Below are 12,857 nucleotides of genomic sequence, written 5' to 3' on the forward strand. Positions count from 1 at the left end.
AGTCACGGTCAGAGAAACAGGACCACACTGGAAAACAGGCCGATCTCCAACATCTATTAACAAGGGTGTTGATGGAAGCAGCACAGCTGATGTTTCTTTCCAGGATGACGTCACAGCCAAACAGGAACAGACGAGGCAAAGCTACTCTGAGGAAAAGCAGAGAGAGCAGAAGGTTAGAGATTGAACTAACAGATTCTGCAGAATAGGAGAACAGAGAGAGAATGAAGCAGAATGATGAAATGGGGGTCCCTATGTCCTCCAAAAGTCTAAGCCTATAGCAGCAGAACTATAGAGATAGCTCAGGATAACCTGAGCCACTCTAACTAGAAGCTTTATCAAAAAGGAAAGTTTTAAGCCTAGCCTTAAAAGTAGACAGGGTGTCTGCCTCACGGACTAAAACTGGTAGTTGGTTCCACAGGAGAGGAGCCTGAGAACTAAAAGATCTGCCTCCCATTCTACTTTTAGAAATTCTAGGAACCACTAGTAAACCTGCAGATTGAGAGCGAAGTGCTCTGTTAGGAACATAAGGAACAATCAGATCTCTGATATCAGATGGAGCTTGGCCATTTAAGGCTTTATATGTGAGAAGGAGGATTTTAAATTCTATTCTGGATTTAACAGGAAGCCAATGAAGAGAAGCCAGGATAGGAGAGATATGATCTCTCTTTTTCATTTTCATCAGAACTCTGGCTGCAGCATTTTGGATCAGCTGAAGGCTTTTAACTACAGTTTGTGGACTTCCTGACAGTAAAGAATTACAATAGTCCAGCCTTGAAGTAACAAATGCATGGACTAGTTTCTCAGCATCACCCCTGGACAGGAGATTTCTAATTTTTGCAATGTTCCTCAGATGAAAGAAGGAAATTCTAGAAACCTCTTTGATATGGGATTTAAATGACAGGTCCTGATCAAAAATAACACCAAGATTTTTTACTTTATTATCTGAAATCAGTTTAATCCCATCCAAATGAAGTGACTGGCTAATCAGTTTCTTTTTCAGAGACTCTGGTCCAAAGACTATAACTTCTGTTTTGTCTGCATTCAGAAGCAGAAAGTTAAGAGTCATCCAGGTTTTTATGTCTTCAAGACATGCCTGTAATCTATGTAATGGGTTAGCTTCATCTGGATTTATAGACTGATATAGCTGGGTATCATCAGCGTAACAGTGGAAATTAATCCCATGCTGTCTAATAATTCTACCAATTGGGAGCATGTATAAAGTAAAGAGAATTGGTCCTAGCACTGATCCCTGTGGTACTCCACAGGTAACCTTTGAGCGTGTTGAAGATCTATCATTAACATGAACAAACTGAATTCGATCAGATAGATAAGATTTAAACCAGTCTAGTGCTGTTCCTTTAATTCCAACAAAATATTCAAGTCTTTCTAAAAGAATATTATGGTCAACTGTATCAAATGCAGCACTAAGATCCAACAGGACGAGCACAGATACAAGTCCATTATCTGAGGCCATGAGAATATCATTAGTGACTTTCACCAGAGCTGTTTCAGTGCTATGATGAGCTCTAAAGCCAGACTGAAACTCTTCAAAAAGTTCATTATGGTGTAAGTGATCGCAAACTTGTTTGGCAACTACTTTCTCAAGAATTTTGGATAAGAAAGGAAGATTGGATATAGGTCTATAATTGACCAAGTCATCTGGGTCAAGAGACGGTTTCTTAAGCAGAGGTTTAATTACAGCAATCTTAAAAGCTTTAGGTACATATCCCTGTAACAGAGATAGATTAATCACATCTAAAATGGAGGAGGAGATCAAAGGGAATACCTCCTTAAATAACCTGGTTGGAACTGGATCTAACATACAAGTTGAAGGCTTAGATGAAGACAATAATTTTGCTAATTCAGAGAGTTCAACTGGATCAAAGCAGTCTAAACCCAGTCTAAACATTCACCAATATTGCAATTGCAATTTTATTACGTTGGTTTGAAAAAGTGTTTACTTCTGCTTGCATGCATGGATCTCCCTGCTAACTCCAACTCTGTCGACTCTGTGTGGCTGCAAACCCACTTTAAGTGTTTTACTGCTACCTAAAGCACTGGAGTGAGAAATGTAGGGTTATAATCTTGCTGAATGTGATTTGAAAATGTCATTTTATTAAACTGCCATTTTATTGCAGATTAATTGAGCAGTCCTAGTCTGTACGGGGTAAACTGCGAACTGAATTAATGTAAGCTTAGCTTTGATATTAGCTGTTAGGAATCCAACCATCCTCTTTTATTCTTTCCTTTAATCGTGCACATATGTTTTCCTTTGTATTTTCTCCTTTCTTTATGTCAGGTCGACCCCGGTTAGCTTTACTGGTACCTTTTTTTCTGTTGAAACAAACCAACCCTTCTGCTACAGTAAAATGTCTTGGTCCTTGCTGATTGTGACATCCTAATCCCGGTGTGACTATTGCTGCTGCTGCATTAGTAACTGCAGTTCAGGGTTTAATCTCCAGCTGCTTCTAAGCCAGATGGTGTTTAGGAAAAGCTCTGATCTGCCTCAGGAATGCAGCGCTGCGTTCTTGGTACAACATAGAACTCGTGGAGGTATTTCTTTTAATGTACAAACAAAACTGCAATGTCATTGCTTCATTAGTTACCAAGCAAGTACGTTTGAAGTTACATACGTGGTATGAAAAGATGCACAGGGATGTGAAAAGGAAGATGAAACAAGTTGTTCTGCTTAATCTGAAAATGATCTCCACATGCATCTGATTGATTGGCAGCTTAAAGGGTCCATCATGTACTATGACTGGTAAAAAAGCACAAATATAATTAAGATGAAGCAATATACACTAAGTCAGAATTTACTTGGTCCTTTTTGAGGCTGGAAAGAATTTTTCCAGGCAAACATAAACATTGCTGCACAGCAGCGCCTCCTGCTGGCAGCTTTTCCTAAGCTATGGGCAGCTTTAGCAGCTCCAGCCTCAGTGAACTCTTGGCTTCAGCGTTTCCCTCGTGCTACCTGTCTCTCTTCCATCTCACCATCCTTATGGGGTCTCTGCTTGTGAACAATGATGTGTGAAAATAGAAATATGTTCAGTGACTGTGTGAACGCTGATGTAACGTCGTCATGAAACATGAGAATCATGCTTTCGATAAAATGGGATTGTATCAAATTGATTCTTAGAAATGTTCTAATAATTTACTTTCTAGGTTATCAAGATCTTAGGAGATTGCTTTGGCTGTAGTCTGAACTCGGTGGGATACAAAGTTCTACCATCGTACCTGAGGATCATCCAGGGGGATGGAATCGACCTCAGCTCCATGGATCAGGTAGTATAACCCAACATAATCTAATGCTGCCTGATAGAGGCTCATCTAAAGCACAGTTCTGTTTGAAGATACCATGAAGAATAAACATGTCAACTTCTCTGGAAAGCTCAGGAGAACCTGAGCTTTCAGAACCAGAAGTTTATCTGAAGCCTTTCACAGTAAAAGCGACGCAGCGTTTAACTTTAGGCGGCTTCACATTTAAACATGCGTCTGCAAGAGATGGATAATGTTAGAGCAAGTTAAAAAAAATCTTTTCTCGGTCTTTAAGTGGGGAAAATGTCAGCCTAGTAAAGTAGCCCCACCCACCAGCCTGTGTGTGGTCTAAGCCAGGGGTCTTCAACCTTTCCAGGTCAAGGACCCCAAACTCATGGCGAGATGGAGCGGGGACCCCCAAATATTGTATCAAACTGGTCCTATAGTAACTCAACTACAGACGGAGTAATGTAACTAAAGTAATCCCTCCCTGGGATTATTAAAGTATTTCTGCTTCCTGGTTGATGGGACAGGTGTTGTGAATGAAACGGTGTCCAGCTTAAAGAGCTCCTGTGTGTCGCTGAATGTGAGCATTGATGACTGAAAGACATCTTCTGCTTCCATTTATCTGTTTACTACAGTCTGTTGGATTCATGTTAATGTGGATTTAAAGACATTTCAAATAGTGAAAAAAATTACAGTGGAGAACATAAACAAAAAACCCCCAAAACTTTCACGACCCCCATGCAGTACCTCCAGGGCCCCCTAGGGGTCACGGACCCCCTGTTGAAGACCTCTGGTCTAAGCCTCAATCAATGCTCCAGGCCCTAGAACTGGTGGGCCAATCACAACGCAGAGATGAGTTGGATGCAAAGTGGGCGGGGTTTTGAGGGCGGGACGGCAAAGCTGCATGACGCTGAGGAAGCAAAACAAGGAAGATGGCAGCAACTATGGAACAGATCTGGTTAGACTCAGCTTTGGAATCGGTTCTAGAAGGATTAGACTTTAGGTTTTCGTTGAAACGTGAGCAGGAAGAGGCTCTACGCTCATTCACTTTTAAGAGGGACGTATTCACCTTCTTACCGACAGGCTGCTTGTTTACCCTCCCTGACCAGCTTCCTGTTCCGCTTCCTACGTCACAGTCAGCTGCTCTCATTGGTCAGAGCATTGGCCAATAGACACAGACATGGTTTGAAAAACAACGCGTTGTTCTCATCAACAATCTTCCGATGTCTCGTTCATCGGGTCGCCGTTCTTTACAGCCAAGCTAGTTCAGGAAGAACAGTGGGATGAAGAGCCTTTTTTCTAATCATGCCTGTGTTTTTGATTTGGCCCTTTTTTCTCTAGATTCTTGCTAAACTAAGCGATGAAGGCTGGAGTGCTGAGAACGTGCTGTTTGGCTGCGGCAGCTCCTTGCTTCAAAAGCTTAACAGAGATACGCTTAGCTGTGCATTCAAATGCAGCTACGTAGAGACCAATGGCAAAGGGGTGAGTGCTTCAGGACACCATTCATCTGAAAATGTATGGCACACATAGCTCCATGTTGTCTCTAGATACTGGTGACTTCTTTGTGAAAGTCTTTAAATTCCTGCTCTCCAGGTGTGATCTATGCATCAAAGCTCTATGCAGAAGAACAGTCTCTCTGTCTCCTTGCAAACTCTTTAACATCCTTTATTGCTGTTCCAGATGGATGTGTGGAAGCAGCCAGTGACCGACCCTTCCAAGGGATCTAAGAGGGGGCGATTGTCTCTGAGGAGAAACTCAGACGGCTTCCTGGAGACGTTGGAGAGCGGCGCGGGCAAACCTGAGGAGGTCTGTCACACCCGGTCTGATTCAGTTAAAAGCATCTTTAAATGTTTATTTCTCTTTTCAAAAGAATCATTATTACCCATCAGTGAAGTCTTTATTCCATCTGTATTTTAAACACTAAAACCTTGCTGATTTCAGGTGATTTTAGTGATGACATCATCAACCCTCATTAAAAATGCTGTTATCCGTTCTTAAAGTTCACTGACATCAAATTCAGCGAATGTTCTGTGTATTTCACTGACGTTGGTTTCTTGACCTTTCACCTCTCTCACTTACAATCCACACATAAGGGGGCGCCCTCGGTAAAATCCCGCTCAGCTCGCCTCACTGCCTTATCAAAGAGGAGCGTTGCTCCAGTTTCCATTTCCAGGCGCCAGTTTAACTCACCTTGGCAGACGGTCATTTAAGGAGCGAGTCCGAACCCTTTTCCCTGCGTCGCGTTTGGGTGCAATGAGTGAAATGGAGTTCTTTCTGTCAAACTGTCAGACCGTAGTAGCCATGTTAGCTCAGCCATGTCTTTGTCCAAATACGTCGTCTCCTTTTCTTTTTAGGGCTTTCAGCACTAAATTGCCCAAATATCCAAGGCAGCGCGTTTCACTCTAGTGAGCTTCATGTTCCTCTGCTACTGGTTTGGCTTCCAGATAGACGAGTCCGAGTAGCGCCATCTCACTGCGGAGCTGAGACCCACCTGGTTTTTAGACGTACAGTGTGAGCAGTTAGATCGCATCAGAGCGTCGGGTCGCACAGATCAAACATGGTGAGCTGGGAACTTTTAGGGATGCACGATATTGGGATTTTGGCCGATATCCGATATGCCGATATTTTAAAACTCATGTAGCCGATAACCGATATCGATACCGATGTTAAAGCTGGACAAAAATAAGTAGTCATTGAAAATAGCAGTTCTGTTATCCATTTCTGACACTTTGAAAAATAATATACTCAAATATATTTTCATATGCTGATATCAAATAGATTTTTAAAAACGCGGTATCGATCTATTTTACTTTCAAAATCTGGTGAAATTTCATCGTTCTGTTACAAACTCTCGTGATATTTTGCAAATTCTTGTGAGATTTTGTTAGTAAAATAGATCGATACCGCGTCAATATATCAACATATAAAAATATGGCAACATTTGGTGAATTTTCGGGGGATTTCGTAGCATAACGATGACATATAGCAATATTTCATTAGTAAAAGAGATTGATATGGTGTTTTTAAATGGCAATATATCAGCATATGAAGATATTGGGATATTTTAATGGATCAACATTTTTTCCCTGGTCTTTAGAAGTTTTTAAGTCTGTAAAAAAGAAGTTTTTGAGGAAGAAGAAGAATTTGTTTTTTTTTTTTTTAGACTTTAGAAACTCAGAAGCTGATCAAATATCGGGTTAAATATCGGTGGGGTGGCCGATGTCCGATATTCAGTTTTGGGGCCGATTATATCGTGCATCCCTAATTCATACCTTGTGTTTAGCCCTACAGTGGGAGCTGTAGCTGCGTGCAACGATGTGCATGCCTGGCTTTACATTCCAAGCCCACACTGGTTTATTAACGCAACCCCAAGTGACCAAACAAAAGTTCCGATTATGGACTCCAGTAAAATCCCGATTTGCTCCATCTGTCCGTCTGAGTCGCAGTTCGGTGTTGCTTTAATCAAACTTTTCGCACCATTCAAAGCACATCCTTCACCAACCTTTCATTCACATTTGAAGCACCCTGGCATGTAAATAATTTGGTATTTAATGTGGATGCACCAGTGACCATCATCCTAATGTTAACCTGTAAATGAAAGCTATGTGTTTATGTGCTTTCTTTCTCTGCGGTTCTTTTTCCTGAGAAGGGATCTCTCTGGACAAACTCTTTAAATAACTTCATAATGTTTTTGTATTGAATAACCAGGAGACTTTAGAAAAGATTTAGATAGAAGTCATAATCTTACTCAGATCAGAGAAGTTGCTTAGAGTTCCAGAAGGCAGCTCTTAGCAAACGGACTCGCATCTCATGAAGTGGCCCGAATCCCAGTTAGCATCTAATACGACATCATCATATCATTACATCATAGATGTTGATGAGGAGATGATGACATCCATGACTCCAGCCTTATCAAAATATTACACTCTGTTCTGTAGGACTGCAACTACAGATTATTTTACAGATCGATGAATCTGTGGATTATTTTTTCGATTGATTAATAATTTATAGCCAAAGTTTCCTTTTACTTACCCAAATGAAACTAAAACTTTTCCACTAAGGAGTTCTGGATTATAGAACATGCTGACACATGTTTTCTAATCTTAGATGCAGATATAATGTCTTTCCTCTGTTTTTGTCCACCACCATAATGACCGGCTGGTTTGCCATCACCATTCTGGAATTCTAACAGGATCTTTGCTTGGAGGCGTTTCCCACTGTGACCTTGGGGTTTCCAGCTCACACTCTGCACTGATGTTCCTGTTTTCTATTCCAGCCACTTGGTCATGGCGCTCCATGTTAGCTTTCCCTGCCAGCATCTTCCACCCTGCAGTTATGTGCTGGATTGTCTCAGGGGGCTCTTTGCACAGTCTGTCCCTGGGGTCTTGTCTGGTGTGGTAGATCTGGGTCTCTGTTGCTCTGCTGCTAAGGGCCTGCTCCTGTGCAGCCATGATGAGTGCCTCTGGGCTGCCCTTCAGTGTTTGTCTAGACCAGGCATCCCCAAACTCGGTCCTCGAGGCCCCCTGTCCTGCAGGTTTTAGAGGTTTCTCTGCTTCAGCACAGCTGATTATAATGATTGCAGTAGAGCAAAAGCCTGTTAATCAACTATCAATTAAAATCAGCTGTGCTGGAGCAAGGAAACCTCTAAAACCTGCAGGACAGGGGGCCTTGAGGACCGAGTTTGGGGATGCCTGGTCTAGACATCGGTAGGATTTCCTGATATCTGCCACTTCGATAATGTTTCAGGGGTCCATCCCATGTAGGGGCTTACCCTCCCATGATGGAACCTCCAGCCTCCTTTCTGTTCCCCATTGTCTGAGACATTCACTGAGGACGTTCTCTGTTGGAGCCTTGTCCTTGATGTACTTATGGATCTTGGATGTTTGGTCCTGGATAGTGTCTCTCACCCTCACTGGTCCTCTGCCTCCTTCCTTACGGCTGGCGTCTCAGGGTGCTGGATTTGGGCTGGTACCCTCCAGGAGCCTTCGTGTCTTATCATCTGTGGCCTGTACCTCCTCCTTTGGCCAGCTTATTATTCCTGCAGGGTATCTGATTACTGGTAGAATGCAGCTATTTATTTATTTTCATACAATTCCTAGGGACGCACGATATAATTGGCCCCCTATCGGTATCGGTCTTAAAACTGAATATCGGACATCGGCCCCCCCACCGATATTTAACCCGATATTTGATCTGCTTCTGAGTTTCTAAAGTCTAAAAAAAAAAAAAAAAAGTACTTCTTCTTCTTCTTCCTCAAAAACTTCTTTATTACAGACTTAAAAACTTCTAAAGACGAGGGAAAAAATGTTGATCCATTAAAATATCCCAATATCTTCATATGCTGATATATTGCCATTTAAAAACACCATATCAATCTCTTTTACTAATGAAATATTGCTATATGTCATCGTTATGCTACGAAATCCCCCGAAAATTCACCAAATGTTGCCATATTTTTATATGTTGATATATTGACGCGGTATCGATCTATTTTACTAACAAAATCTCACAAGAATTTGCAAAATATCACGAGAGTTTGTAACAGAACGATGAAATTTCACCAGATTTTGAAAGTAAAATAGATCGATACAGCGGTTTTAAAAATCTATTTGATATCAGCATATGAAAATATATTTGAGTTTATTATTTTTCAAAGTGTCAGAAATGGATAACAGAACTGCTATTTTCAATGACTACTTATTTTTGTCCAGCTTTAACATCGGTATCGATATCGGTTATCGGCTACATAAGTTTTAAAATATCGACATATCGGATATCGGCCAAAATCCCAATATCATGCATCCCTAATAATTCCTGCTCTAAGTGAGTTGCTCTGTCGGCTAAATACAGGTGCTGGTCATAAAATTAGAATATCATGAAAAAGTAGATTGATTTCAGTAATTCCATTTAAAAAGTGAAACTTGTATATTATATTCATACAATACATACAAACTCATATATTTCAGATGTTTACTTTGTTTAATTTTGATTATTACAAATGACAACAAATGAAAATCTCAAATTCATCATATCAGAAAATTAGAATATTGTGAAAAGGTTCAAAATTGATGGCCCCTGGTGCCACACTCTAATCAGCTAATTAACTCAAACCACCTGCAAAAGCCTTTAAATGGTCTTTCAGTCTAGTTCTATAGGCTACACAATCATGGGGAAGACTGCTGACTTGACAGTTGTCCAAAAGACGACCATCGACACCTTGCACAAGGAGGGCAAGACACAAAAGGTCATCGCTAAAGAGGCTGGCTGTTCACAGAGCTCAGTGTCCAAGCACATTAATAGAGAGGCGAAGGGAAGGAAAAGATGTGGTCGAAAAAAAGTGTACAAGCAAGAGAGATAACCGCACCCTGGAGAGGATTGTGAAACAAAACCCCTTCAAAAATGTGGGGGAGATTCACAAAGAGTGGACTGCAGCTGGAGTGAGTGCTTCAAGAACCACCACACACAGACGTATGAAAGACATGGGTTTCTGCTGTCGCATTCCTTGTGTCAAGCCACTCTTGAACCACAGACAGCGTCAGAAGCGTCTTGCCTGGGCTAAAGAGAAACAGGACTGGACTGCTGGTGAGTGGTCCAAAGTCATGTTCTCTGATGAAAGTAAATTTTGCATTTCCTTTGGAAATCAAGGTCCCAGAGTCTGGAGGAAAAGAAGAGAGGCACTTCATCCACGTTGCTTGAAGTCCAGTGTAAAGTTTCCACAGTCAGTGATGGTTTGGGGTGCCATGTCATCTGCTGGTGTTGGTCCATTGTGTTTTCTGAGGTCCAGGGTCAACGCAGCCACATACCAGGAAGTTTTAGAGCACTTCATGCTTCCTGCAGCTGACCAACTTTTTGGAGATGCAGATTTCATTTTCCAACAGGACTTGGCACCTGCACACAGTGCCAAAGCTACCAGTACCTGGTTGAAGGACCATGGTATCCCTGTTCTTAATTGGCCAGCAAACTCTCCTGACCTTAACCCCATAGAAAATCTATGGGGTATTGTGAAGAAGAAGATGCAATACACCAGACCCAACAATTCAGAAGAGCTAAAAGCCACTATTAGAGCAACCTGGGCTATCATAACACCTGAGCAGTGCCACAGACTGATCGACTCCATGCCACGCCGCATTGCTGCAGTAATACAGGCCAAAGGAGGCCCAACTAAATACTGAGTGCTGTACATGCTCATACTTTTCATGTTCATACTTTTCAGTTGGCCAACATTTCTATAAATCCTTTGTTTTTATTGGTCTTCAGTAATATTCTAATTTTCTGATATGATGAATTTGAGATTTTCATTTGTTGTCATTTGTAATCATCAAAATTAAACAAAATAAACATCTGAAATATATGAGTTTGTATGTAATGTATGAATATAATATACAAGTTTCACTTTTTAAATGGAATTACTGAAATCAATCTACTTTTTCATGATATTCTAATTTTATGACCAGCACCTGTACATGTTCTAGAGCAGGGGTCTTCAAGGTTTTCCAGGCCAAGGACCCCCGAACTGATGGCGAGATGGAGCGAGGACCCGCTAACTATATATACTGTAATGTATGTCGTGTAACAAAAGTAATTTTTTCCTGGGATTATTAAAGTATTTCTGATACGCAGACCTCTTTGATGGTACAGGTGTTGAAACCTTGAAAGCTTTTGAAAGAGCTCCTGTGTGTCGCTGAATGTGAGCATTGATGACTGAAAGACATCTTCTGCCTCCGTTGATGTTACTACAGTCTGTTAAATTCATGTTAATGTGGATTTAAAGACATTTCAATTAGTGGAAAACGTTGCAGGGGGGATATAAAAAAAAGTCTAATCAACCAAAACTTTCGCGACCCCCATTCAGTACCTCCGCGGACCCCCTAGGGGTCGCGGACCCCCTGTTGAAGACCTCCGTTCTAGAGTCTCTAAACTGCAGTTAACGATAAATCGATTATTGATTTGGTTGATGACTATTTAAATAATCTAATTAATCATGATGTTTCAGTCGTTGTCACGAAAAATTATTTTTTTAATTAATCAGAAAAAAACAAGTGTTTTATTTCCCTTTCTTTATTTCAAAGGGAAACATTTAAACTGTAACAATAACATTAAATCGTCATTCAATGTGCTTCAGTTAATAACATTGTTTTGACTAATTTTATAATATTATCAATATAAAAAAAAGTGTGAAATATGTTTAACTTTGGAGCTACAATGGGGCGATCGGTGTAAAAGCAGAACAAACCTCTGAAGGCCATTTTACTGCATGAAATCAGTTCAGCAGAACTTCTCTGTGTGCCTGGAGTTGATCCTGTGAGGTGTTAAGAAACGTTCAGACCTCCAGTTAAACGCTGCTCTTCCTTCCACAGGATCTTCTGGTGACTGTTTTTGAGAATGGCAGCCTGGTGCAGGACTACTCTCTGGAGGAGATCAGGAAGAACGCTTTGCTTCGGGATGAGGAGCTCATTCCAAACCTGAACCACCATGAACACGAGCTGCTGCACAACCACATCAACGGCAGCATCCATTAGAGTGCCAGCGCCATCGATGGGCGCCACGGTACTCTACGCACCACGCTGCGTCGGGTCATTCAGAAATCACAGATGATATCATGACGTGTTGATTATTTCCTGCCAAGAACCACAAACGACCCACTGCTGCAACCTTCATGTCTGAGAGCCAAACCCCCCCTCCATGTACACCTGCTTCCCTCACAGCCATAAAGTTCAGCCATGTTTCCGCCGCAGCGTGAAGCTCAGGTTAAATATGAGTTAAAGTTCTTCTTCCTTAAAAACACATTCTTTCCCTGATGGACACCAGGAAAAGCTGATGTTTGCCATCACTGTGACGCTGACGCTCCAGGACGGATTATTACAGTTTGAGGGCTCCCCCTAGAGGAAGCTAGTGTAATTGCAGAAGCCTGACATGCAAAATTTAAATGCATAGAAAACCCGTTTTAAGATATTTTTAAAGTGTTGATATTAACGTTGAATTCTGTTGCACTGTAAAATAAACAGGTCAACTTCAAATATTTTAAAGGTGGTAGTTTTGTGGTTTAAAAGGTTGGGCTTTCTTTAATATCAATATGTAATTTATTGCAGTTGATTTTTCTTTATTCATTTGCTGAAAAGTTTAGTTTGGGAAGAAGGAATATGGAAAAAAAAAACAAAACCAAGCCAGAAAACGTGGGAACCACTGATTCAGAGGAACCTGCAGGACCGTCAGCAGGACTTATGCTGCAGCTTTAGTCGGATGAGGTTTAGAGCAGAAGAAGCTAAATAAAAAAGAAAGTGTTTGACCAACCGGTGCTCTAAATGTTTCCACGTGGAACTATAAAACAAAAAGCTCTCCGGTCTAAAATCCAAACCTGGAAATTGCAGCTCATTTACCGAACAATTCCTGATCTTCAGTCGTTTTATGTCCTAATGCAGAGTGAGGAGCTCTGGGTTGTTCAAAGGTTGTTTTTTTTTTTATTTGAGGAAACTACAGTGGATTAATGCAGACAATAAACTGTCTAATACATACCTCTTATTTTTAGTGTATATTTATTTACAAATACGTAAATATATCTTGATATAAAATAGAAACAATGCTTTCTTCCCCATTCT

At 41.0% G+C, this 12,857-nt stretch overlaps 1 protein-coding gene across 1 annotated transcript in view; it reads left to right on the plus strand.

The window, feature by feature from the left end:
- Positions 1–12,455, plus strand: part of nampt2 (nicotinamide phosphoribosyltransferase 2) — a 30,826-nt gene extending 18,371 nt beyond the window's left edge. Inside the window, exons 8-11 of the mRNA XM_038269068.1 lie at positions 3,163–3,282; positions 4,603–4,743; positions 4,942–5,067; positions 11,619–12,455. Coding sequence (XP_038124996.1) covers positions 3,163–3,282; positions 4,603–4,743; positions 4,942–5,067; positions 11,619–11,780 — 549 coding nt within the window. The 3' untranslated portion in view covers positions 11,781–12,455. The remainder of the gene's footprint in view (positions 1–3,162; positions 3,283–4,602; positions 4,744–4,941; positions 5,068–11,618) is intronic.
- Positions 12,456–12,857: the final 402 nt, after the last annotated feature.

Source organism: Cyprinodon tularosa, unplaced genomic scaffold, assembly GCF_016077235.1.
Source record: "Cyprinodon tularosa strain WSP-4 unplaced genomic scaffold, ASM1607723v1 ctg719, whole genome shotgun sequence".
NCBI classification, from domain to species: domain Eukaryota; kingdom Metazoa; phylum Chordata; class Actinopteri; order Cyprinodontiformes; family Cyprinodontidae; genus Cyprinodon; species Cyprinodon tularosa.